Below are 25605 nucleotides of genomic sequence, written 5' to 3'. Positions count from 1 at the left end.
TGGCAAGACGTGCATGGACCCAGTGTTAGTCAGCTCTGCCACTTACCAACTACGTTACCTGTAGCTCTAAGGCCAGTTTCCTGTCTGTAAAAGGAAGATGCCCTGACCCACAGGACTGTTGTGAGGAAGGAGACATGCAAGTCAAGTTCTAAGGAACTGGACATTGTTGGTAGCTTGCACTGCGCATTACTCTCCCTCTCTCCCCTGTATCTGATTTATGCCAACTTTTCCTCCCACACCTTTAATTTCAAAGTTCATTTAGATGAACAGAATCTTCAGAGGGCTTTGGTCACGAAACATGAATAAACACTAGAAAACTGAAGAATGCCAGGCCAGTCCAACCAAAAAGGATGACCTGGAAGTTACACTAAACTGGTCCTTTACAAATTCTAAATAGAGGACACCACCCTTCAGGAGGGATTTTTAACGACAAAGTATTACTCCTCCCTCACCCGAGAGTAACCTCTGACTGACCAAGGGGAGACTTAGACGTACTCACAGAGATATTGCCGTAAGCCATCAGGATGGGGTTGGTGGGGAGAGGAACCTAAGAAGAAAATTATTAAATCCAGTCATTAAAAAATGAGACTTCGATAGTGCTTGTACAGGCAGGGAGATAATAGTATTTATATTTCTAGAAGAGAAAACAGCGACCCTAAAAATTGAAAGACTGAGTGTAAGGAAGCATCAGGCCTTTCAGTTTCGATAGAGCTTACGAGTGAGTTTGGACAACAGGTTTCCCCAGAAATCTGACATGGGTACCCTGCCTCCGAACCAAAGTAGGAGCGTGAGTGTCTACTCAATACAACAGTCTCACTTTGCTCTCCTTCCCGTTTGTTAAGACCAAGCTTCCCCCACCCCCCACTTCCTCAATTCGCTCTAATGTTTGAATGAGAACAAATTCTATTCCATTTCTCTCATTTCTGACCTGAGTTAAGTCCTGAACAATGGTTTTCCTCTCAGGAATTCTCTACCTATAAATGTCTCCCAGAGCGTAACGTAATGGGCATCTCACCTCTTTCCCTGCAGCTTTACAAATGGCTTTGTGTTCTTTCATTTTTGCACTTTCTTCTCGGTATAGTTCAACAGCCTCCATGATCCTCTCAGCCTACACAGACGAGGCCAAAGGACAGAAGTCACCACGACCCACCCTTCACCCCAGAACCCTGCACCTGGAGGGCCTGCCCGGTTTAGTAAAGATGTGCCCACAGAGTGGCAAACTGCGTGCAAAGGCATCTTTTTTTAATTTTCAGGGAGGGACTCAGTGCTCTGGACTCCGGGAAGAATGGACGTGGACACCTGGGAGGGGCAGCTCCCGGGAACGGCTGAAAGGCGCTACTTTCAGGAGACCAAGCTTTCCTTTCTAGAAAGCAAACAGGTTTTGATCTCCCTATAAATTTAATTAACTTGTATTCATTTTTTTCCCCACAAAAGACTATTTGGTTGATCAAGACTTTTACTACAAAGTCCAGATCCTATGAAAAAATGAGGTACTGCATTCTACATCAACTCACTGCTTTGACTGTTTCAATAGTTTTCTTTCCAGTAAAGTAATTTTCTCCTTGAGTCTCCCCTGGAACCTGCCAGAAAACAAAGAGATCCTTGAATAACATTGTTGACAAGCATTAAAGAGCCAATAGTTAACCTACTATCCCTAAAAGAACAGGCACTGTGGTTTCATAACAACAACACTGGTCATCAGCTGCCACTCACTGAGGACTGAGACAGGGCCACATATTATAAGATATCTTTCTCTCTCTACAAATGTTTTAAAATAACGCCCAATTTCTCAATTTTCCCGATTTTAATTTTTGTTCTATAGTGAAATAATTCCCTGAAGTCTCCTAAAAAAAGCCAGAATACAGTTGACTGAAAGGACTACTCAGAGCCTGTCTCACCTCAGCTGGTGATACCTTGGCATCTGGCCCCAATTCTAATTCCCTCAGAAATTCTTGAAATTAGGCTAAATTCCAATAAGATAATTACAGGCACAATCCCAGGATCCCAAGTTTACTTACTGCTGGTTGGTCTTCTTTGGCCACACTCTCCTCATATTCTGCTTCCCTTTGCTGCAAGAGACAGACAGAAATTAATCTGAAAGAAAAAACATGGTCTCTATGCAAAGTGAAATGAGAAGGAGACAGTGAGGAGCTGCTGCTTTAAGTTCCACCCCTGTGGCCCCTCTGCTGGCTGCTGAACGGTGGCAGTCATTGTGGGAACATCCCCGATCTCAGGCGGTCCTTGGATTTGCACTGCCTGAGGGATGACTGCACCAGACAGAGAACTTGGGTGGGGACAGCGTGTCAGACACCCACCAGCGCATGTGTAACCAGACCTAAGTCCTTACCATTTCCCTCTCCTCCTCAAGAATAAGAGGCTCCCGTGTTCTCTCCCAAAGTCTCAGAGATTTGTCATGGGACGATGACACGACATAGTCTCCATTGGGGCTTACAGCCAAGCACCAAATCTCCTGGTGGTGCCCCTGGAGAGAGGAGAGAGGAAAAACAAACCCAAACCGGGAGTCAGAATGTCATTCACAGACTGCTACCTGCTCACATTAGGGGAGCCAGCACTCAGTCTTCGAAGTAGTAATTCAGTCCCGAGCAAGCACGCAGGTGTTACCTCCAGAGTCTGGATGTGCTCAAAGTTGTCCGCATCCCACTGCTTGATCTTCCGGTCCTTCCCGGCGGTGAAGAAGAGGTGAGACTTGGGGACAAACTGTAGGTACATCACACTGAAAGGCGAGAAGAGTATTCAAATGTCACCCAATTCCACGTTATTAAAAGTCTTACAGCCCTAGCTGGTTTGGCTCAGTGGATAGAGCCTTTGCCTGAGAACTAAAGGGTCCCGGGTTCGATTCCAGTCAAGGGCACATGCCCGGGTTGCAGGCTCGGTCCCCAGTAGGGGGCGTGCGGAAGGCAGCCGATTAATGATTCTCCTCATTGATGTTTCTATCTCTCTCTCCCTTCCTCTCTGAAATCAATAAAAAAAAATATATTAAAAAAAAAGTCTTACATACATCAATAGCTTTTGAATAGCTAGTTCTAGTGTCTTATTTATACTTGAGAATTTTAAATGTATGACGATCTGAGACACTAAATGTAGACACATGCTCAAGGGAAATGGTACAGGTGACGCAAAGGGAGGTCTCTGAAAAGACTGCGCCCACCTGTCATCGTGTGCGAAGAGAGACTTGTGGCAGTCCCCGAAGTCCAAGCCCCAGATTTTCACATTCCTGTCGGCAGAGCCGGTTGCTATCAGTGCTCCGTCCTACGAGGAAGAGAGGAAACACATCGCTTCAACTTGATCATTCAACACTGTAGAGAAAGACAAGCTACCAGAACATTTAACCCATTCTCTCCAAAACATGAAAATCAATGCCATTTCTCTACCAAGAGCACCTACTTTGCCTTTATCCACAAATCTACTTAAAAGCTCGTTAAGCAAAAGCTTCAATGTTTCTTGACGGCTACAGGGCCGTGTTGTGCCTTGATGGAGATTGTCTATAGACCTGTTAAGTAGGTAGGAAAAAGAATCTCTAATCTGCCACAGAATTTGGGTGAAGAGAGGGAGAGAGAAGGAAAGAATGAAGCCAGGAAAGAATCTTCTAGAATGTTGTCACCTAGCCTTTTATCCCATGTACCCTATCATATTTCTCTCCTTTTCCTATTTCAATGCCTAGTTCAAATGGCTGTTAACAAGAAAATCGGAAATATTTCTCAGCACCAACTTGTTCTGTTAACGTGCTGATCACTCGAGCACAGGCCCACGCCTTTCATACTGAGTGGATGTTGATTTTAAGTATATATCGCCACCCTAATCACAACTAGACATTGCAGACAGGATTTTGGTGGAGAGACTAAAAGTTTACATAGTGGAAAATACCGTGAATGTCCACATAGAAAGCTAAGGCCCATCTTCCTTACCTGCTTTCAAAGCAGAGGGGGTGCCTTTTTAAAGTCTTTCATATGTTAGGGTGCTCTATCAATTATAGTATTTTACACAAAATATTACCTGAGGAATCCACAACAGGGAGTTAGTTATGAGGATTAATTTGTGAAAATATTCTAAAAACATTAAAGTAACGTATATACAAGAAGTAGGATTAAAATATATATTAGTTTGCTTTTGGGTGTGGAGGGAGATATACAACAGAATGAAAAAATAAATATTCTAAAATGACCCATCAAGCCAAGAACTAAGAAAATGCTTTAGAAAAATAACTTGTTACTGAGATACTACTTAAATTTTACTTACATAAGAGATGTCCATGCATATAACAGGCAATTTGTGTCCATACAGTGAGAGGAAAAACTAAACATTAAAAAAAAAAAAAAGAATATAAATATTTCATGTTTGTCTATAAAATACAGGCATAATTTAATTACATGTTAATCTAAAATATAACTCCAAAATCCAATGCTAACACTGTCTGGGTCGCCTTGTGTGTTTATTCTCAAAAGCAAACCACTGACGGCAGCCTGCACCGTCTCGCTTCAGACCCAGCATGCCCTTGCCAAGGACATGGCAGCCCAGTGGAGCCGGGAGGCCCCGGAAGCCTCCTGCCTGCCTTGAACAGAGCAGAGATGGTCTCTGGATCTCTCAGCTGGAGAGACCCCGGGGCACTTATTTCACACCATTCCCAGGTTCAACGCAGTCCTACCAACTCCGCGGGTAGGGCCCAGTAAACTGTGTTGTTAAAGCAACACAAAGACCCTGATAGAAAGCCGAGTGTGGAATCCCTGCCCAGGATACCCAGTGATGCCCTTGAAACCACTGGCTAGGACAGGATTTTCTGAACATTTGCAATATAACTTGCTTTAAACAAAAGTTATAAACCAAAGGATTCTTTTAAAACTCTGGCTTTGCCCTGACCAGTTTGGCTCAGTGGATAGAGTGTCGGTCTACGGAATGAAGGGTCCCAGGTTCGGTTCCAGTCAAGGGCATGTACCTTGGTTGCGGGCACATCCCCAGTAGGGGGCGTGTAGGAGGCAGCTGATAGATGTTTCTCTCTCATCGATGTTTCTAACTCTCTATCCCTCTCCCTTCCTCTCTGTAAAAATATCAATAAAATGTATTTTAAAAAAATAAAACATAAAACTCTGGCTTTCCTAGGGCACCTACAATGTTTGATCCACATACAAGTTTTTAGAAATATGCTCCTGCTGGGCAGTCAAGGCCACTTCTTCTTCTTTTTTAAATATATTTTAATGATTTCAGAGAGGAAGGGAGAGGGAGATAAACATCAATGATGAGAATCATTGATAAGCTGCCTCCTACACGACCCCCACTGGGGCTCGAGCCTGCAACCCAGGCATGTGCCCCGACTGGGAATCGAACCGCGACCTCCTGGTTCATAGGTTGACACTCAACCACTGAGCCACACTGGCCGGGCACAAGGCCACTTCTTTACGACCTCCACCCAGGCCATCATAAAGGAAGAAAGGCACGACCACGGTACCTTCAAGGTGTCGACATAGAAAATCTTCACAGTGCAGTCCAGCAAAGACACAGCCAACAGGTTCTGATGGGGCGAGTACCTGACACTCAGAACGTCTTCATCCAGCTGCAGGGTTCGGGTTTGCTTCACAGAAAGCCTAGCATCACAGAAAAAAATAATGAGTACCTTACAAAGGCAGACGAAAATGCCAAAAAACTCTGGGGCTCAACAGAAATACTCAAAAAAGTCCATTCAGTGAGTCCCCACTTTCAGTCCAAGAAATGGAGGAAAGTAAAAATTGTCTACTCACCTCTTCTGGGTACTATTTTCATCTTTCACCAACTCAAAATCCCAGAACTTGACAGATTTATCTGCACCACCTGTCACAAAGCCACGCTGAAAACCAAATGACATCCCAATTAAAAAGAATTTTAGCACAGAAACCTGGATAAAATACCAAAATAGTATAAAGACCATTTGTCTTCAATGGCATGAGATAAGAACTAAATGTGGTTTCTAACTCCTTCACTCTCTTTAGGGGCTGCTGCTATAGACCGTATGAGGATTCCTAGCGACACTAACGACAGATGACAACTGGTGGAAAGTCCTAGTTATACTTCCGTTCGGCATCAGGAGGAAAGATGCAGTGAGCGTTGGGGGCTTGTGCTCCACCTGAGAAGGCAACAGTCTAAGGAATCTGCTACTAAGTAGCAAAGCAGTTCCACAGATAAACAGACAGGATCATCTAAGTAAGTTTGTTCACAGTATTCACCTAAGAGCATAAATGTATCCTTACAATATCTCTGCTTAAAATATGTTAAAATCGCTTTCCAATATCAAGACAATTAGCCTCGTCCCATTGCAGGGCTGGTGTAGTGTCCAGAACACAGAGGTAGAAACAATCTCAAGCATCTGGTCGGCCAATTCAGAGATTTGTAACAGGAAACAACTTTACAGAGATGCTTACTGTTGCTGTGGTGATAAAGACCACCTAGTTTACAAACTCATCGCAAAAATAACAATAAACTGCATAATGGATGTGAAAATATTTTGGAAAAGATAGACCACTGTACAAATGCAAGATGGTATAACCATTTAAAATTTACATGCTGCTGCATTCTGACTCCAAGAGATTTTACTCACTCTAAAATCCAAATTTGAGTTTTTTTCCCCAAAATGTCTACATTCAATGAATGAAGGTTCACTACCATTCAGAATATGCAAATGAATGGGCCACAATCTCTTAAGATATTTTCAAATAATACCTCACAATGTCCTGAGCCACTGCACCCTCATGGAGGGTGACGCCTCTGAAGGAAGCCCACTGTGAATGACTCAAAAGGGCCAACTTATCTGCTAAAACACTAGACTTACAGTCACAGATGAACGGACTAAAAGGGGAGAAGAGCCTACTCTCCCCTCTGCACTGCGCTGCCCAAGGAACTGTCCTCTTAAGAAGTATCATAAGCCACTGGCAGAAAACCATGAAGGCAAGGAATGTGATGCCATGTAACTGACTGAGAGCAGCTGAACAAGGACTCATTTCACAATGACATATAGGAGGACATCACACAGGAAATAGAAAGATTAGACAAAACATGCTTTCTTTAAAGAAACCCTGAGAAAAATCTATCAGGCAGCAGTGAAACCTGACAGAAGAAATGGGAAATGCGGCAGAGTCCTGAAGTCCAGATGTGAACATCTGTATGTTACCTGGTCTGGAGAGAGAGACATGGACCACAGAGCCCCGTCATGGGCATCCACAGTCTCCAGCAGGGTCCCCGAGGCCAAGTCAAACAGCTGCAGCCGTCCTGTCTGTGGGAGACAGAACGAGCACAGCGCTGAGCACACCCACTACTCCTGCCTGCGCGGGGCAGGAGAGACTTCACCGCCAAGCAGCAACACTGCGGCCACTGCTTGAAAATGGACTCCACGTCCATGCTCTGCACTCCTACCCAAATCAACGTGATGAACCCCTGCTGACGTGTGGAGTGAACCCTGGCATGGTGGCTATTCCTGTAGTACTACTCCTGCCATTTTCATTGGTTCACCATCTTCACAAGGTAAACATCGTGGCCACAGGCAAATCAGAATAAACCTAACAGCAAATGGCAAACCTGGAAACCCTTAAAGTTTAACCAGTCTTGTAAGTGGACTATGTCTGTGGTAACTGGCTTAACCAACCCTTCCCCATCTAGCTTTGGTTTCCTCTCTACCCTACACTGACAATCTATCTACCATGCTAGGGTGAGCAATGAACCTTAAAAATATTGTAGTGGCTTAGAAAGCATCGGCCACGCTTGCTTAGGACCCTGTGTAAGCCACGGCCATGGTGCCAGCATGGACCACACACAGCGGCAAAATCTGCTCTGAGCTTCTGCACGCCCAGTGGGAAGAGCATGAGGTGGAGACTGGAGTCCCAGGGCTGCCTCTTTCCAACTCAGTGACTGTTGGTGAAGTCATCTTTGTGGGCCCGTTTTGTAAATCTGTAAAAGCCCACCTTTCTACACTGTTGTGGGGACTCAATGAGATAATGTACATTATCTGCATAGCACAGAGGCTAGGCTAGGGATTGTATTTTAGTCATACAGGTGGCCTTGAAGGCCATATGCAAAATGGTCTCCCAACAGCAAATGGCAGATGAATATTTGTTAGAAGAATGAAAAATGAGGGAGACTTTTAATTGAATTTAATGCTCTTTCCCTGACAATGACCCCATGATCTCTCCAGCTTATTTTTCAATTTGTGCTGGGCAAAGGATATCCATTGTGTTACACAGGTTTTCTAATAAAATAATCATGCACACACGGTCCTGGTTTATGGAGATAAAAATGACAAATACTTGCAAAGCACTTTTCAAACATTCCATAGACCTTACTCCATTTATTCTCACTCCTCATCATTGCTACTTAAGGTACCAGCTCTTACTAGTAGCATGCTGTGAGCCAGTCTCTGTGCTAAGTGCTTTGCATGCTGGGAGGTAGGTTATTTACATCATTTTGCATGAGAAAACCAAGGCTTACAGGGTTAAGTAACTTGCCCAAAGGCCTCATAGCCAGTGAGTGGAAGGGCTGGGTGGGATTCAAATCAAGGTTCATCTGGGGGAAAGCAGTCAGAAGCAAGCCTCATTATCCCATTACAGAGATAAGGAAATTATAAGAGAAGTTATGGGACCTGCTCCAAATTACCCATTTCTTAAGGGAGAGATTCCGACTCCAGATCCACATCTGCTCATTCCTGCCCGGTATCCTCCAATCCGATGAGCAGCTGGGAATGAGGCCTTGGTCAGGTTTTTACTGAAGCTTCTATCGCCAAGCATGAAGCTAGGTACTTAATGTATTTATCATTAGTCCTCTCAAAACACAATTTCATACGTGCTCAAAAAGATGCACAAAAGCTGATCACCAAAATGTTAGTGACAGTTATCTCAGGGCCGTGACTTTGTCTTCCTCATAATTGACATAAAGTTTGATTTCTTAGAAACAAACAAAACAAAACCCTCAAAAAACAAATCTCTCAAAACAGGGACAATGAACACCCTCATGTTATCCAGCTCTAACACCCTTCCACTATGCTAAAAAAGAAGCCAGGTTTCTCAAACGCCTTTAAGAATACTAAGTAGGATAGACACCGAAATCCAAGAAAAAAATCTCGACTTACCTTTGTTCCGATGACCACCTGCCTATCACCAGGTACAAAGAATGAGCAAAGCGCATATTCACAGGTCATTGTGCGGATACACTGCAGTGTAGACCTGTGAGAAGGAAGGCGGAAGAGCTCAGGATTGCAAGTCAAATTAGCTTATTTCTATCTATCCCTACATAAACATTGGACCATAAACATTCATCCATTCAACAAATGTATATCAAATGCCCACTTCATTCATCAAACATTTACTGAGTGCCAGGATCTCGTGAAGCTTAGCATTATTTAGGAATGAGACAGATAAATGTTGGTCTACCAGGTGGTAGCAGGTGCTATGGAGAAACACAAAGCTGGGGGGGAGTATGTGTGCAGAGTGCAAGGGTGGGGGAGGGTAGCAGGACTGCCCTTTGATGAGAACACAGAGAAAGCCTGTAGAGGAACGGGGAAAGGTGGTTCCAGGCAGAAAGAACAGGGAGCAGAGAAGCCATGACACAGGCATGTTCTTGTGTTGAAGAGAGAACAAAAAGGCCAGTGAGGCTGCAGGGGAGCAGATGGGGCAGCAGTGAGAGATGAGGTCTGGAAGGGCTTTGGCTTCAGGTTGGAGCGAGATGGAGCTACTAGAAGTGACATAACTCCCACTAAGACTGCCGTGGCTGCTGTGTTGAGAATGGACTATGGGGGGACCAGTCAGGAAGCTATTTCAACAGTCCAGAGGAGAGATGATGGTGGTATGAATCGGGTGCAGGCAGGGCAGGTGATGAGGTGGGATTTGGGTACATTTTGAAGGTAAAGGATTTGCTAATGAACTGGACATGGGATATGAGAGAGAATCAAGAATGGCTACAAGGATTTGGGGCCAGAACAACTGGAAGGAAGTAATTATGTACTAAGATGGGGAAGTCTGTAAGAAGCGGGTGGGAAAATTGTTGAAGAAATGAAGATCACAAGTCTGGTTCGGGACATATAAAAATTTGAAATGCTTACTAGACATCCAAGTGGTGACACAAGCAAAGCATTTGGATAAATGGGCCTGATGGGGAGGGAGAGGCTAAGGCTAGAGATATAAACTTGTGTCATCACACAGAGAAAGTTGTGACTAGAGATCACATAGAGTGAGGGGACACAGAAAAAGTCCAAAGACTCCCCCACGAAGCATTCCAACACGAAAGGTAAAAAGGATCCAGAAAAGACTAAGAAAAAAACAGCCAGAAGAGGAAGTAATAAAAATCAAAGAAAGTGTTTCAAAGAGGAGAAAGTGCTCAATTCAAGGAGTGTCAAATGCAGCTCACAGGTCACTGGGTTTGGAAACAAGATGTCTGATGTGGTGACAAGAGCGGTTTGGTGGCATGGTGAGGGTAAAGCCTCGTGGAGACATGCAGACAGCATGGAGATGAGAAATCAGACGGGGAGCTGAATGGAGAGAGGAGGAGGAGACAGGGTTATTACTTTTAAGACGGGAGACAGTACAGCCCATCTGTATGCTGATGGAATGGCCGATGGAAAGGAAAACTGCAGGAAAGGAGATGAGAAACTCACACACAAATGATGATTAATTTTGTTAGAAGCCCCAACACAGCACTGTGAGGAAGGACAGGTTGTGTGGAGATAGATACAGCTATGTGGCAGGTATAATGGGAGCATATAAACGTTTTCTAGAAGTTTCCACTTTTCCAGTGAAGTAGGAAGCAAGGTCACCAGCTTAAAGGTGCTTGAGAAAAGAAGGCGTGAACGAGTCACCTAGCAAAGCGAGGAGTGAAGCCGTATAGTGGCATTACTGGACAGCACGAAGAGCCTACCTGAATTTAACAAGTATGCAGTGTATTTGTTTCTCTCCATCCATGTTCAGCTACAAGCTTCATACATGCAACAAGTTTGAATTTTTTTGCATGAAACAAAAAGGCAACTTTTCCTAAACCCCACAGACATACACTCAAAAAACACTGAAGATACATTTGGATGGAACTGTCTTTAAGGCCTTAGGAAACTAATAACTAACCATGAAGAGTATTAAGAACTATTCAAAGGGAAGAAAACATGCTGGATAAAGCTACCGAAAGATCACTTCACAAACCTGTTCCAAATCTTAATGGAGTCGGCTGCCGCGGAAAGGACAGCGATATTGTCCGAGCTGAAGGACAAAGTCCGCACGTCACTGCGATGGCCCCCGAGGGTGACCCTGCTTGTCCTCACAGGCTGAGGTGCAGGCGCTGACAGGCTCAGTGAATATAACTCCACCAAGTTGTTCTGCAGCAGGAAGACAGCCTTTAACTCTCCTTGCGGTGAGAGGATCAGGTCAAAGGATCTGCATGTGGAAATATTCATAAATGTCTCAGCTCATACCTCAGCTCCCACGGTTAACTGTTTCTAGGACAAAGGCTTTGAAATGTCCTCAATCTATACGAGTGTGAACAAGTGTAAAGAATTTTACATGTAAGAGAAGTCTGAGTATTGGATACTAGTTGAGTATAGGCTTTTAAGAAATCTGGGCTTAATCACTGGACCTGGCATATATGTTGTTCTTGTGTATCTTTTGTAAGTGACCTTAAATCCTTTCAGCATATGAGGGATATATTTTTCTTTTAAACTGGCAGCAGGAAAGAATAGTAATCAAATAGATAAAAGGTAAAACTAATATGACATGACAAGTAAGTGTGCCCACTATGAGGAGCAGGAGCTGAGTGTGACACAGGCATCCCACGATCACTGTCTCCAAATCCACAATTCGTACAGACCGCTTACAAATAGCGTGACCAAGCCAATACAATGCTACCACTTGCTGTTCCTACAACACTGCAGGAACCCCTCAGATACTTCACACACTGCATGCGTACTCACTTGATTTTGGCAGATGTTTTGATGTTTGTCACCCGCTGGATTTCATCTTGCAGAGTCATTTCAACAGTGACTTCAAGGTCTTCCTCCTCCCCTTTGCCAGAGTTTAATCTAGAGGGAAACAAAGTCATGCTACCACTTTTCCAGCAGCTTTGCTACTAGTTGAGTCAAGCCTGGCTCTGAGACTCACAGCCTGTGTGATCTTGGGAGTGGCACATAACTATACAGGATGACTGTGAGAACTACAAATGTAGTGGATGGAGAAAAGCTCTGTGCACTGCAGTGTCATTTAAGGGGTTCTCTCAAAAAATGGGCTCACCCTAGCTGGTCTGGCTCAGTGGATAGAACGTCAGCATGCAGGCTAAAGGGTCTGAGTTCGATTCCAGTCAAGGGCACATGCCTGGGTTACAGGCTTGATTCCCAGTTGGGGGGTGTGTAGGAGGCAGCCGATCAATGATTCTCTCTCATCACTGATATTTCTATCTCCCTCTCCCTTCCTCTCTGAAGTCAATAAAAATATATTTTAAAAAATGAGGGGGGGGGGGGGGGAGGGAGAGGCTCTGAATGCAAGAGCCCATACAATTTCCTAGGACAAGTCTCTGTAATTTGAACTATTCCACTAAAATGTTTCTGGTAAATTTTTCTAACCCCAGGACATTTTAGAAAATCCATTATCCTGGATTTTTAAAAAATTCAATCCAATCATGTCAGATAAACCAGAGATCTCAAAAGAGTTGCCAGGTCAGATGACTTTTTATTTCTTTGCGACGTGGTAAGTTTCAACCATTCAGGAACCACCTTCTATGACTATAATGTCCTATTTCAGGGTTATACAGCCTCCATACTTCAGTTACATGACTGTCCAACCAGCCTTCCTTCTCACCGCCCCACAGGTGAGCATCATGCAACCCACTTCCTTCTGTACAGGCTGTTGTCACTGAAGACACGGGGCTGCCCTCTGGGAATTTAAGGCCTTTAGGAGTGATTTTTAAAAATCTGTCTATGTGTGGCTGAGTTCAAGACTGGAATGCAACAGTTAAAAAGCTGTACTAAAGAGGAGAAATGTAAACCTGGACTACCAGCATGCCTCAACATCTAGCTTTTCAGTAACTGGAAATAGAGTAAATATTTCCTTAACCCAGTTTTTCTATGGCTACACCGGCCCACCCAGGATACCTGACTATTAGTAAGTATTAAGGAAACACACCTGGCTTTCTTTCTGGCCTTCTTCATCTTCTTATCCATTTTCTTCTGAATCTCCTCCCTGGAGAGGATGCAGAATACTTCCAGCACAGAATCAGTTCCCTAGAAAGACAAAAGGCTGACTGAGTCCAGGATGGGCAATTTGTCAGCTAGCTTTTTCTCAGTAAGAACTAAACCGGTTTCCTTTTCTTCCCTTACTAGTTGTATCACCTAGAACAACTTAATCTCTCTGGGTTCACTGTCTCATCTGTGAAGGGGGAACACCACCTCTTACTCAGAGCACTGCTTAGGAAAGCAAGCCTGTAATAAATGGTTGCTCGTAAGAACATAATATAGCCATTACTAATGTGGTGGCTGACAGAAGCTCGGGATTATAGGTCCATACAGTATCATCATGATTTTTAGCATGACCAAAGAAAAATTCATCTCCACACAGACTATGAAAGAACAGGTCTCTGAAAGGAACGCCTAGTTCTTGTTTCTTCCTCCTGAGACTGGAACTCACATGGCAAGCAAGCATCCTGCCTGTCTTGTCGGTCGAGAGGTTCACGACTCTGTCCCTTCCTTCCCGCAGGATGGAACCAGCTTTTCTGCAGGTGAGGATGCGCTGCAGAAGGAGCAACAAGGAAGAGGAAGGTTAACCTCTGAAAAGACGACTAAGAAATGCAGATAACAAAGTCATTCCCTACAACAATGCCAAGAATTACAAATTCAATAACAATTTCCCCTTTCCCCACCACTCGGCTCAATTAGAGATCAGAAATGCCTTACATCCTCAGGAGCCTCGTCCACCTCGAGGGCACCATCCTCTGCTTCACGTGTGTCCTGTACTTCAGGGGACGACCCCTTGATTTTCTTGGGCTCTGGTTCTTCTAGATCTTGAATCTGTTTTACGAAAATGGAAAATATGAAATAATGTTCTAGGAAATGACTCTTAACCCTAATGACTTAGGAACCTGATGGCCACTAGTACCCTCCACTCAGTGATCTCTCTGATCAAACCTCCTCAGTGGCAGGACATTTATATCAGGATATATTAAAGACTGACTGTAACAAATGCATACAAAACCTTGTTGGCTATCCTATCTCCAGTAACATCCAGAGTATAAGAACTATTATTTAGTAACAAGGTGACAAAATAATGATTGACTCTTCATTAACCTTAAAACCTTCTTAGGTAAATGGTATCCTAGAGGGAAAGATTCAAACTGGCATTAAGAATTGCAAAAGCATTGCAAGAGAGGTTATACTTTCCCCTTAAATAAAGAAAAGCTAAGCCCTCGCCTACTAATGTAGAACCTATCAAAGTGGCTGCTGGACACACCACACACCGAACTCCAGCTAAACCTAAGGTCCAGCCCTGGCTGGTGTGGCTCAGTGGATAGAGTGTCAGCCTGCGGACTGAAGGGTCCTGGGTTCGATTCCGGTCAAGGGCACATGCCCAGGATTGCGGGCTCGGTCCCCAGTAGGGGGCGTGCAGGAGGCAGCCAATCAATGATTCTCTCTCATCATTGATGTTTCTATCTCTTTCCCTCTCCCTACCTCTCTGAAATCAATAAAACTATGTTAAAAAACAAAACAAACAAACCTAAAGTCCAGAACCTTTTCCTCACAAAATCTTTGAGGATCTGAGAAAAGGTTATAGATCTCAGAATATATGTATTTAGAAATACACAAACTTTACAGACTTTTGTTTGAGGGGAAAGAGTCACTGATATTCTCAAGTCCATCCGTGGACACCGAAGGTCCAGGAATATTAGGCTAAGAATCCCACAAACTAAAACATTAGCATGATCAGAAGCTAGACGCCTAAAGCTATTCTTCCAAGCCCAAACCCATGAGGGCAATGGAGCACAGAATGAAGAAAAACTTGTTTAGAAGTTGCAGGTTATCAATGTGATAGCATTCCTTCAGTACTACGTGACGCTGTGTGAAGCACTCAGTAATTACATCCGATCCTAAAGTCAATGAGCCCCTAAAACCGGTGCAACACGACAGGCACATGATCAGAAAAAGGAATTACCTCTTGCAGATAGGCTATGTCCCAGGCCCTCAGCTCACTGTCCGAAGCCCCCGTGATGAGTCGCTTTTCTTCTGACACCAGAACCAACCCCCACACCTAGAGTATACAGAGATTCCAATAATACAACTTTTAAGACCCTAGGATGTATGACGTGACACTCCAAAAGCTTCAGTATACTGTAGTGACATCTCTTTGGCATTTGCAAAGTCTAATATTAAGGTAATTCTGGCAACATGGATTGTGAGAAATTCCACTGTTAGAAAGAAAAAATGGCCTATGGCTGAACTGTTGTCTGATAACTTGACTTTTCTCTGCAATTTGCTATCCTTAAATTTAGAGAACGGTGTTCAACATAAATCCTAACAAGAGTCCACTCAAATGAAGATTTTTAAGTCTGATACTTCCTTACCTCGCAAATAAAAGGAGCTCCATTCTTATCTACTGCATAATATTCAGCCTCAAATACCCAAGAACTAAACAATAAAAATAGCAGTACTATTGCAAATCAATAACCAGAGATCTAACAAGCATTTCCTCATTTACTCCAGGTATATGCTTTTAAAGCGTAGGATGTTTGAACAGAGTAGGATGCAAAGATGTGTAATATTCCCTGATCTCTATTGAAGAGATCTAAGTTCAGGTAACTTTTATAATGACTACAATTTGCTATTCACATGTCACCGGGCCAGGTACTGTACACTCAGTGTCATTAAACCTCCCTACAATCATAAAGGTGGACACTTACTATTTGAAAATGATGAAACTAGCCCTGGCCAGGTGGCTCAGTTGGTTGCACCGAAGGGTTGCAGGTTTGATTCCTCATTAGGGCACATATCTAGGTTGCGGGTTTGTTCCCCAGTCAGGGCATGTACGGGAGCAACTCAGAGATTTCTCTCTCTCTCTCTCTCTCTCTCTCTCTCTCTCTCTCTCTCTCTCTTTCTCTCTTCCTCTTTCTCTAAAAAGCAATAAAAACATATCCTTGGATGAGGGTTTAAAAAAAAAAAAAAAGATGAAACTCATATTCATGGGTTAAAACATATCCAAAGCCAATTTTAAGTAAATGCCAGTATCTGCTGATGGCTGGCACTCCCCAACCACACTGACTATCTCTCCAGGTAACACTGGACGATTACTGTTGCTGAAAGCAAAGAGCCATGAAAGGACCCGGGGAGAAAACCAGCCTTTCCTGTTGCCCCGAATTCTTTCCCTGGGCCTGGGAGCCCACATGTACCTCAGTTCGGTGGCCAACCATCGTTTTGAAGCAGTGCTGGGTATCAAGGTCCCACCATTTCACCACGGAATCTTTCCCACTAAAAGAAGAAACAGTAAAAAGTATTATTAGAAAGAATCTTGAAACTAACAGGGAGACCAAGGTCTCATTTGTAGCCTTAAACAGATAACGTACAGCTATTCTACCCAACTATTAGTGATCAGACTTTCACTAATACTGCTATTCTACCCGACTTTCTTTTAAAAAGTAAAGAATCTGAGCTCTCCATGTGAATACTTTTAGGTATGGTATGGATCAATTGGTTGGAGCATCGTCTCATGCACCAAAGAGTGTCGGGTTCGATTCCTGGTCAGGGCACGTGGGGAGGCCACTGATTGGTTTCACTCTCTCTAAAATCATTAATAATGTTTCATCTGTAAGCCCATCATGTTTATCATCACAGCACATTCTTGCACACTAACAGAAACTTCTTAGATCTCCCTGCTCCCTAGGCTCCCATGTCATTTTTCTCTACGTCCTAAAAATGCCGCCTCAGTGAAATCGATAAGCCTTGATTCCTTCCTATCCATTTCTATATTTAAGGCCTACTGCCTGGATTATTTTAACAGCTCTTCGTCTGGCTGCTCTGCCCTTTCCTGTTCCCTTGTCACATCCAATACACTTCTGTCCGATAATCTCAATTTACTAAGTTCACACCAGACCCAAAATCAGGCTCTTCATCGGCACCCTTCTCAAAACCTCCCATCATCTGGCTCCAAAATTCCTGCCAATGGGCTCTACTCTGCCCTGCTCTCTCACTAATACAAATCTAATTAAGTCTCTTTTCATTACCAAAGTGGGGAAAAACAAAACAAAAATCCCATTTATAAAGTCTTTCCTACAAAATCCCACCTCATTTTCCCTAAACTATAATGTGCATATTCCAGTAGAATTGCAGTCATTCCTGCTCTCACAGAATCTCTTATCTGAACAGGACACACTGGTGTTCCACCCTCCCCACAGGAACAGCCCGCCACTGGCATACCACGCGTGCTCCTTCTCAAGTTCCCCAGTCATTCCTACGGCTCTTCTATCTACTGCCTGGCAAATCTCAGGACCCCAAACTTCCCTGGGTGGCCATTCCTCAGGAATGATAATTGTTACATTAGGTTAACCCTATGCAATTGCTGATATCTGACCAATCTTTTTAGACCTACACAAATGGAAATTTTTAATGACTCAACCTAGTAGATGTCAGAAGGCCTAAATACAGAGCATGTCTCTTCTCGACAGGCTAAACAAGCGGTTGCCAACCAGTGGCCCATGGATCACTGGTGGTCCATGAGGTCCGAAAGGTTGGCTACCACTGGTTTAAGGAAACCTATGGAGCAGCAGTCGCCAACTGGTGGTCTGCGAGGTCTGAAAGATTGGCGACCGCGAGGCTAAACCAATACTTAGTATTCACCTCTGCCCACTGCTCCATATTGTGATTTCCTGACTTTCTGGAGATCCAGAAAGTGCACAGCTCATATAGAAGGCACATCAAGAGGTTAAGGAACATGGAAAAGTTGGTATCAGAAAATAGAATTTAAAAATACTATGAGTAACTCCAGATAGTTTCTATGATACTGTTTGGGAGGGGAAGGGAGCAGAGAGAAAAGCAGAGAACAGAGGAAACTAGAACATGAGCTTGAGTGTAGCGTGGAGAAATGAGTAAGCAATGGAGCAAATTCCTCTTTAAAACCCTCCACCTAGAGAAGAACTGGAAGCGAAACTTTTTCTTTACCTACTGACTAGCAGGTTCTTTTCTCGTAGGAACAATGCTTGTGTGATGGCGTCCTTGTGCCCCTTTAGACGATAGAGGCCACTTTCATTGATCACGTCCCACACAATAATATCTGTGTCCTAAAGGGATCAAATAATACAGAACCTTCTTTATCATATAAAGGCCTAACAATAGGATGTAACATTTTTGTTACAAATTTTTATTATATAGTCCTTATAATCACCACAGATACTTTGTTTTATGTTCTTCCAGTCTTGATGTATATATCCAGGTTGATAATTTCCTATTAAATTTTCTATTAAAATGCTATTCATTAAAAAAAAACCCTCCCCTTTTTTCACTTAATGCATTCCCATTTTTCCATGTCTTTCCAGACTGCTCTCATTTTTTAATGGTCTCTTAATAATCCTAAGGATATACAATAATTTATTTAAATTTTTTTTCTATTTTAGCCATTTAGGTAGTGTCCAATATTCTATCATTACAAATATGTGGAAATGGACACATATATATATGTGTGTGTGTGTGTGTGTGTGTGTATATATATATATATATACACACACACACACACACATACACATACATACATATATATATAAATACATATACATACACACACACACACACATATATATATATATATATATATTTTCTTTTCCCCCCCCCCACACACACCTTTGTATGTATCTCTGATCAGGGTAAATACTATGAAGGGAAAGTCTTGGGTTAAAAGTATCCCTATTTTTCAGGTTTGCAACTCATATCATCAAGGTACTCTCCAGAAAGGGTGCAGCAATCTCTATGTCCAGCAGGGGTAGTACGATAAGACCCATTTTCCCATCCGCTCAGCTCTGGGCACTATCAGCTTCTCAAAACCCAATGCCTATTTCACACGCTAAAAATGCTGCCTTGCCCTAGCTCCGTGGTCAGCAAACTGCGGCTCGTGAACCACATGCGGCTCTTTGGCCCCTTGAGAGTGGCTCTTCCACAAAATACCACGGCCTGGGCGAGTCTATTTTGAAGAAGTGGCGGTAGAAAAAGTTTAAGTTTAAAAAATTTGGCTCTCAAAAGAAATTTCAATCGTTGTATTGTTGATATATGGCTCTGTTGACTAATGAGTTTGCCGACCACTGCCTTAGCTGGTTTGGCTCAGTGGATAGTGTCGGCCTGTGGACTGAAGGGTCCTGAGTTCAATTCTAGTTAAGGGCACATGCTTGGGTTGTGGGCTCAATCCCCACTGGAAGATGTGCAGGAGGCAGCCGATCAATGATTCTCTCTCATCATTGATGTTTCTCTCTCTCTCTCTCCTCCTTCATCTCTGAAATCAATAAAATATATTTTTAAAAATGCTGTCTCTAAAAAAAAAATACTGTCTCAATATTTATTTGCCTTGTATTTTCTGAATACCAATGAGAAATTCTGTACATGGTCTGGGGTGATTACTGACCATCTATACTTCTCTCGAACTACCAAGTCATGTCATCTGTCTACCTTTGGGTCTTATTTTTCACTTTATTGTAAGTTATTAAGAGACAAATGGTATTAAAGCTTTCTTTTGATATAGAATATATTACATGTTTTCCCCTCGTTTTATTGAGAACAAATTGTTATACATCACTTTGTAAGTTTCAGATGTACAGCAAAATGGTTTGATGTACACATATTGTGAAATGATTACCACAATAGGTTGAGCTAACATCCATCTTCTCATATAGATACCAAAAGAAAAAAAAAAGGAAAAATATTTTCTTCCTGTGATAATTCTTAAGCTTTACTCGTAACAGCTTTCCTATATAGTATTAAAAGTACAAATGGTTTAAATTTAAGTATTCAAATCTATTGATCTTTTTTCCTTTATAGTTTCTTTGCTGATATGTTTGAAATCTTTTTCCACTTGGCACCAGGTACATATTTACTTACATACCTTCTAGTTTACTTGAAATATCAATCACTCTTTAATATTATAGCATGAGGTAAAGCTTTAACTTAAATCCCCCCCACATAGTTAGCCAATTGTGTAAGTACCATTTTATGTCATCCATTATTTTCTACTCATCAGAAATATCATCTCCAAAATATACTCATTAGGAATAAGAAAGTAGATTTGTTTCTGGAACTCTCATTAAGTTGTAATAATTACCTATTTTGTACTAATACGAGATTAATATGTTTTCAATTATGACTTCATAGTGCATTTTAATATCTGAAACCTCCTAAAAAAAAAATCTAATCCTGAAAAAAAGCCACAAAACTGAAACTCTCTTTTATTAGTCTTCTTTCCCAAAATTCTAGAGTTTATGATTCATTTGTTTTTTCCATAGATGTTTTTAAATTATTTGATCACGTTCTAACAACAACAAAACCCATTGGGATACTTATTTAAATTGCTTTTACTATACTAATTAGAAAACACTAATACTGTCTTTCTATTCAAGCACATGGTTTGTGTGTCTATTCAAATCTTCTGTTACTTTCTTTAGTCAAGTTTCATAGTATTTTTCTGTTACTTAATAAACCATTGTAAATGGAATCTTTACATTACATTTTCTAACTTTGAGATATAAGAAAGCTACCAATTTTACTAAACTCAATGGCAAAGATGATCATTTTGTCTCTGCCCTCATGTACTATTTTGGGTAGCACTTCCACAATGATGTTATATAGCAGTTACCAGGGGCATACTCATTTCGTCCCTATAGCTAATGGGCTCTAATCAAGACTATGACAGAAAACAAAATGAACCTCCCCATTCAGACCCATCCTTCTTGCTCTGTTTCTACCATTTACACTGTTGTGTACATGATGTGCCCATTGTTCATCCAACAATTTTTGTGTACATCCTGCTTAAGCATAGGATTACAGTCCTTTACTAGATCAAAGTCAGGGCACCTGATTCCAGGTCTCACCTTGGACCCAGATGCCAGCCTGCCTCCCAGCTGATCATACTTCAAGGAAGTGATGGCTGCTTTGTGTCCATTGAAGGTTACATTTCCTTCCCCACTCAGGAGACTGAAGATTCGAATAGACCCATCCTCATAACCAACAGCTAAGTGCAGCCCATCTGGGGAGGGGCACAAGCAAGTGACTTCTTGTTTAAGCCCCTGAAGGATAAGGATCTGAAATCATAACAATAAAAATAAGAGGAATTAAGCATGTCATCAAGGAAAGAGCGGGAATAATCAAGCACCATAAAATTAAGAGCACCAGAAACTCCAAATCAGTCTTACAAATAATAATGAAACCGGAATCCATCTCAACTTCTTTAATATAGGAATTATTAGTGCTGGGAAATGAATCATTCAAGAAAAGGCAAAATTATTTTCTCCAAAGCTCTGCATTAGCATAATACATGCAGAAATTTCCCAGGCAATGGCATGAATTACTAAGTTCTTATCCTATGTCATGAAGTGGTTTTCCATAAAGGGCTGTGAACACATCCTTGGCTTAACACAGCCCCATCTTCTAAGAAACCAACCTATGTGGCACCAGAGTGCTATTGTGGTTTATCCCTAAGGGACCCTTCGCAGCAACAGGTATCCAAGTATTAACTTCTTGGAAGTCACACAGTGAGTGGACAATATCAAAAGGCCTGTGTTTGTTTTGGTAGAAGTGGTAGGCTTATGCGTTTAGAGTTACACAAAGTATCAAAGCCTAGTTTAACAACCTGAGCCTCATCTGAATAAGTAAGAAAAAGATTCAGTCAACACAGCAGAGAACTATTCCTTTTAAATGCCTCAATTTTATAACTGGCTGTGAGGACAAGTAGAAGAACCTGACAAATAGAGAAGTGGTAAAGCAGAGAAACACACACATGTAGGCTATGATTACAAATAATTACCTTAAGTATCACTACAAATAGATTCCTAAGAGGTAAGCTCTTCTTTGGTGGTGGTTTTCAGAATTTTGTGTAGAACACGCTAGAACCTGATACCTGGCTATCTAGAAACAAAGTAAAAAGATTTCCCTTCTAGGGGCACACACATACAAAATCTGGGCACGAGAAATCGGAGCTCTCCTGCTTCTGCCTCTCCATCCTCAAATACCCATATGTCAACACTGACCCAGGTGATTTCTGGCTTACCTTCTCTCCTTTTCTTAAGTCCCAGATGAAAACATGTTCACAGGCTGGTACTGCCACGTAGCGGCCTTTTTCCCCACGAAGTGTCACAAAGACAATATTGCCTTTCTGGCTGCCAATGAGGCCAAAGACTGCGCTGGCAACATAGCGAAGGTACTGCTTGGTGAGCCCCATATTAGCTCTGAAACCACAGGTGAGGCAGCTGCACAGGCAAACGAAGAAAACTCAGTCCTTTGGGTACGGTGGTTCTACTAGGCTAGCAAACACCAATTGTTTATCATGTGGTTAACTTATACAATAATTCATGGCATAAAATACCTGCACATATTACTTTTTTACTCATCGATGATTCAACATGTAATCAATCCCTCATTCATCAAGTTGCAAACTGTTCACATTGTCATGCCCCTCTCACAAATATCTGATGTATGGCCTCAATGTCGCTAAATTAGCTTCTGTCCATTTCATCACCCTCTTAAGTTTTTACACCGAGACTGAGAGCCTGGGACTGAAAATATTTATCAACGAACATTTATTGTAAACTTACTAATCAGACAGGTACTGCTGTAGATGCTAGATACAGATCAACAAACTCCCTGACCTCGCAGCACTTACCTTTAGCACAGTGATTCTCAATCACCCTAAGAACCCAGCTCACCTGGGGCTCAGGAGAACAGATTGCAGGGACCCACCACTTCCCCTTCCCAAGGCCTATTTGTGAGTCAGTAGGTCTGGGGTGGGGCCCAAGACGTTTCATTTCTAACAAGTTCCCAAGGCTGCTGCTGCGTTCCTCGTTTTGAGACCTACTGTTCTAGTACAGTCAGCGTCGCCACCTCCTCTTGGCACAGAAAATGGCACAGCAATTTGGCACACTCTTTTTGAAAGATGCCATAGTTCCCACACTAAGTCAAATTCACTGAAAACACTGGTTATGGATAAGAGACAACACGTGAAGGAAGTAACAAGCCAAGCCCATGTGCTCTTGACATGGTAAAGTGAAAAGTAAGCCCCCAAACACCCATGCACTTAAACACAGTAACCCCTCACTGGCCCCATTTTTCTTAGCACAGTAACCACCGTAAAACCAGTTAAAAATCAAAGAAAGATAATATTCACGTGGTGATAATGCCCTTAACCTACGCCATTTATCAACACCATCCCGATTCATCTTATTCCTTAACTGTAGTTGTTCCTCATGCTAGTCCTTGGCCATCTCCCGATTCTTTCCAGTGTTTTCCTCGGAGACGTCATAGAGACCGCCTCCGCCCAGGGACTGCCACCTCTTTATTTCCAGTCCTGTCCACATCTGGGAATACTGATTAGACATCCCCATTAGAATACCTTGCAGCATCACGTTTAACACGTCTAAAAACATACCTACTTTGCTTCCTGAACCTGTTGTTGTTGTTTTCTGACTTTAAGACACACAAACCTCCAAGCCATTCAGGCTCAAAACCTTGTAGTAACCTTTGGCTCATTAATAAAAAATATTATAGCAGCCAACAGGTGCTTACTATAGCAGCTTCACGACTTACAGTTGGGGGGGGGGGAGGGCCTTCCTAATAAACCCATTGTATTACTGCACATCGAAACGCATTTAATACACCCAACCTACAGAGCATCACAGCTCAGCCTATATGTGGGCACAATCATCTAACACTGTGGTCGGCAAACTGCGGCTCTTTGGCCCCTTGAGTGTGGCTCTTCCACAAAATACCACGGCCTGGGCGAGTCTATTTTGAAGAAGTGGCGTTAGAAGTTAAAAAATTTGGCTCTCAAAAGAAATTTCAATCGTTGTACTGTTGATATTTAGCTCTGTTGACTAATGAGTTTGCCGACCACTGATCTAACATGACCCATCTATGGAGAGTATCGGCTGTTTGCTCTTGTGATCGGTGGCTGACGGGGAGCTGGGGCTCACTGCCCAGCTCACGGAAGAGCATCCTACGGCACAGAATGGGTCTGGGAAAAGATCAAAATTCTAAGTGCAGTTTGCATGGGATGCATACCCCCCTTTCCCACCATCGTGAAGTAGAAAAATCCTAAGTCGGGACCATCTGTGTATGTTGACTAGTTATGTATCTAACCGAAGAAACTGTATACAATTGTCTAGTAACAAACAGCAACTGAGTCACTTAAGTGGGTTAATATACATAAAGCACTTAGAGCACCTGGCATGTTGTAAATATCAATGTAAAAAAATTCTTCACCATAACCTTACAAGGCAGGTACTGCTGTTATTTTCCATTTTACAGGCCAGGAAACCGGGCGGAGATGGGAAACGGCTAGCCCCCAGACACCGAGCACGTCTCACATGCCAGAGCCAGATTCCAAGCCAGGCTAACGCCAACATTTGTTAACCGCCAAGCTTCTCGGGGCCGCTGCCCGCGTTGGTCGGAAACTCCCACCTCGCCGACTGTCTCTGAGGGGGGACCCTTCCCCCCTCTCTCCCCACTACGTCCGCTTCCAGCCTTTTCATCACTAAGCTCCGGCACCAGTTCCCCACCTAGCACCGCCGCCTGCATTTTTAGGAAAGTCTTTTCACTTAAAAGTCGTCGTACTACCACCGGCCTAACTTTTTCACAGGCGCTGCCCCGACCCCCAAGCCCCTGAAAAGACTAAATGGTGAGCCGTTCCCAACAAGAACTCATCCTCCTATCCGTCCCTCTTCACGTCTCACGGAAGCTCGCTCAGGCCGGGCTACTTGGTTCCCTCCCGCGTCCCGCCACCTTGCCTTCGCATCGTCCCTGTCACCTACACCACCAAGCATTCTCCCCTCTGCCTATCTGAATCGGCGCCATCCTCTGAGGCCCGCCCCCTCCGGGGCTAGTCCCATTCTCACGGCCTTCTCCTCCGCAGCTTCCCTGCTTCACCGTCTTCCACACAACCAGGCATCATCACCGGTCTCACCGCCTGGCCTTCCTCGGCGCCCCGACCGCCCCTGCTTCCTGAGCCACCGCGCGGTCCTCCCGCGCCCCAAACACGTTGCCGCCATGCTGCTCTGAAGGGCTGGGACGTCCCCAAACCGAGCCTTCGGTCTGGAGAGGGTGAGAGGGGTTCGCCCTCCGACCACGCCGCCGGAGCGACCTCGGGCGAGCCGGTCCACGCGCCGACCCCGGGCGTCCGCGCGCGGCCTCCGCCACGGCGGTGGGGCGCTCCACCGCCCGGGTGTCCCTCCACCCCAGCGACCGACCCCAACTCCCTCTCGCCTCGTCTGCTGCGGGCAGCCACGAAGGCCTCAGCCAGGAAACGAAGTTGAGGAGCGGAGCACCCCGAGAGTCCTCACCTCAGCGGCCTGAGTCCTCACCTCAGCTCCCACGAGGCTCCGGGCGCTCGGGACCCGCCCCTTCCGGTCCTCGCCCCCACTCTCTTCCAGCCGACGTTTCCT

At 43.5% G+C, this 25605-nt stretch overlaps 1 protein-coding gene across 2 annotated transcripts in view; it reads right to left on the bottom strand.

Moving 5' to 3' along the window:
• WDR3 (WD repeat domain 3) overlaps nucleotides 1–25583 on the bottom strand; it is a 30733-nt gene extending 5150 nt beyond the window's left edge. The window contains exons 1-23 of one of the 2 annotated variants that reach the window (XM_079761748.1): nucleotides 25504–25583; nucleotides 22221–22419; nucleotides 21046–21255; nucleotides 18140–18258; nucleotides 16375–16453; nucleotides 15144–15239; nucleotides 13892–14005; nucleotides 13626–13727; nucleotides 13125–13222; nucleotides 11921–12028; nucleotides 11157–11387; nucleotides 9101–9194; nucleotides 7154–7255; nucleotides 5751–5836; nucleotides 5462–5597; nucleotides 4258–4314; nucleotides 3170–3270; nucleotides 2623–2734; nucleotides 2348–2482; nucleotides 2019–2069; nucleotides 1515–1580; nucleotides 1016–1108; nucleotides 500–547 (exon numbers count right to left, since the gene is read on the bottom strand). In XM_079761748.1, coding sequence (XP_079617874.1) covers nucleotides 500–547; nucleotides 1016–1108; nucleotides 1515–1580; nucleotides 2019–2069; nucleotides 2348–2482; nucleotides 2623–2734; nucleotides 3170–3270; nucleotides 4258–4314; nucleotides 5462–5597; nucleotides 5751–5836; nucleotides 7154–7255; nucleotides 9101–9194; nucleotides 11157–11387; nucleotides 11921–12028; nucleotides 13125–13222; nucleotides 13626–13727; nucleotides 13892–14005; nucleotides 15144–15239; nucleotides 16375–16453; nucleotides 18140–18258; nucleotides 21046–21255; nucleotides 22221–22391 — 2409 coding nt within the window. In that variant the 5' untranslated portion in view covers nucleotides 22392–22419; nucleotides 25504–25583. The other variant, XM_079761749.1, reaches the window with a different exon arrangement.
• Between the last annotated feature and the right edge of the window lie 22 nt (nucleotides 25584–25605).

This window comes from Cnephaeus nilssonii, assembly GCF_951640355.1.
Source record: "Cnephaeus nilssonii genome assembly, chromosome: 21".
NCBI classification, from domain to species: domain Eukaryota; kingdom Metazoa; phylum Chordata; class Mammalia; order Chiroptera; family Vespertilionidae; genus Cnephaeus; species Cnephaeus nilssonii.
The sequence above is the reverse complement of the archived record's forward strand: the minus strand, read 5'-3'. Positions and strand labels throughout refer to the sequence as shown.